The following is a 1,145-nucleotide window of genomic DNA, read 5'->3' on the forward strand; positions in this document are numbered from 1 at the left end:
GCGCCGCCGCATCCCGGCCACGCGAACGGGTCACGGGCACGGCGGCTGACTGTCCCCTCTCTCCTTCCAGTCGCTGCTTGTCCTGGGCTTGCTGGCCGCCGTGTGCCTCGGCCTCAACCTCCTCTTCCTCACCGTGTACCTGATCTGCCTGTGCTGCTGCAAGAGGGACCAGGACGCCGAGAGCAAGCGGCCCCACTCGTGTTGTGTCACCTGGATGGCCGTCACCGCCGGGCTCATCTGCTGGTGAGGACGGGGACAGGGACCTGCTGCTGTCCCCCTGTCACCGAGGGGACGCTGCGCTCCAGCCTTTCCGAGCGGCTTTAATTAGATCTGTGCAATGAACGTGCTCCATCCCTGCCTCCTCCCACGCAGCTGCCGGGGCAGCCCCAGGGAGCAGCTGCGGGCCGGCCCCGGCCCCGTCCCCGTCAGGGCTGTGCAGAATTCCCGGTTAATCCCGGGCGGGAGCCTGGCCGGTCGCTAATCCCAGCAGGATGGGCCACGGGCCCCTTTGGCTGCCTGGCCACGACCCTGGCTCCAGACAAAGGGAGCTGTGCCGGGGCGGGGCGAGATGGCTGCCTGCGAGCCTCGCACGGAGCGGGGAGACAGGGAAACGGCACTAATGAGCTCAGCCAGCTCCCCCAGCATGGCTGGGGGCACTCTGCAGCTCCCGGGGGCTTTGAACCCCCCCAGCAGCCTCCTTTGGGCTGGTGTGTGTTGGTTGTACCGGGGTTTGGGGTTTGGGGAGCACACAGTGGGCACGTGCCCGGCCAGGACACGGCCACAGGCACCTCTGTCCTCGGAGCCAGCTCCAAGCTCCATCCCAGCTTCGTGGGGAGCTCTGCAGCAGCTGCAGGGAGCTCTGCACAGGCTCTGGAGGCGAAGGTTTAATCGGAGCCACGGCGGATTCCCCTAATCTGCTTGGCCCAGCCCCTCCGCCCTCAATCTCTCGGGGTTTGGCAGGAGGAGATTCCAAGGCACAGCTCTGGCTGTCCCCAGGCCCCTGCCACCAGCAGGAGCAGGTTCCCATCACAGTGCTGTCCCTGCCCCACTCTCTGTCTCTGCCCTGCCGTTGAGCTGTCCCCCAGAAGCAGGGGGGTGTCCCCTGTCCGGCAGGTGTGGCAGGGGGAGCGGGGCGCTCCCCCGTC

General features: G+C 67.6%; 1 protein-coding gene across 1 annotated transcript in view; it reads left to right on the forward strand.

The window, feature by feature from the left end:
- Positions 1–58: 58 nt before the first annotated feature.
- Positions 59–1,145, forward strand: part of TTYH2 (tweety family member 2) — a gene marked incomplete at its 5' end in the record, with an annotated part of 6,110 nt that continues 5,023 nt past the window's right edge. The window contains one exon of the mRNA XM_031064868.1: positions 59–243. Within this exon, the coding sequence (XP_030920728.1) occupies positions 59–243 (185 nt within the window). The remainder of the gene's footprint in view (positions 244–1,145) is intronic.

This window comes from Geospiza fortis, unplaced genomic scaffold, assembly GCF_000277835.1.
Source record: "Geospiza fortis unplaced genomic scaffold, GeoFor_1.0 scaffold135, whole genome shotgun sequence".
Classification (NCBI taxonomy): domain Eukaryota; kingdom Metazoa; phylum Chordata; class Aves; order Passeriformes; family Thraupidae; genus Geospiza; species Geospiza fortis.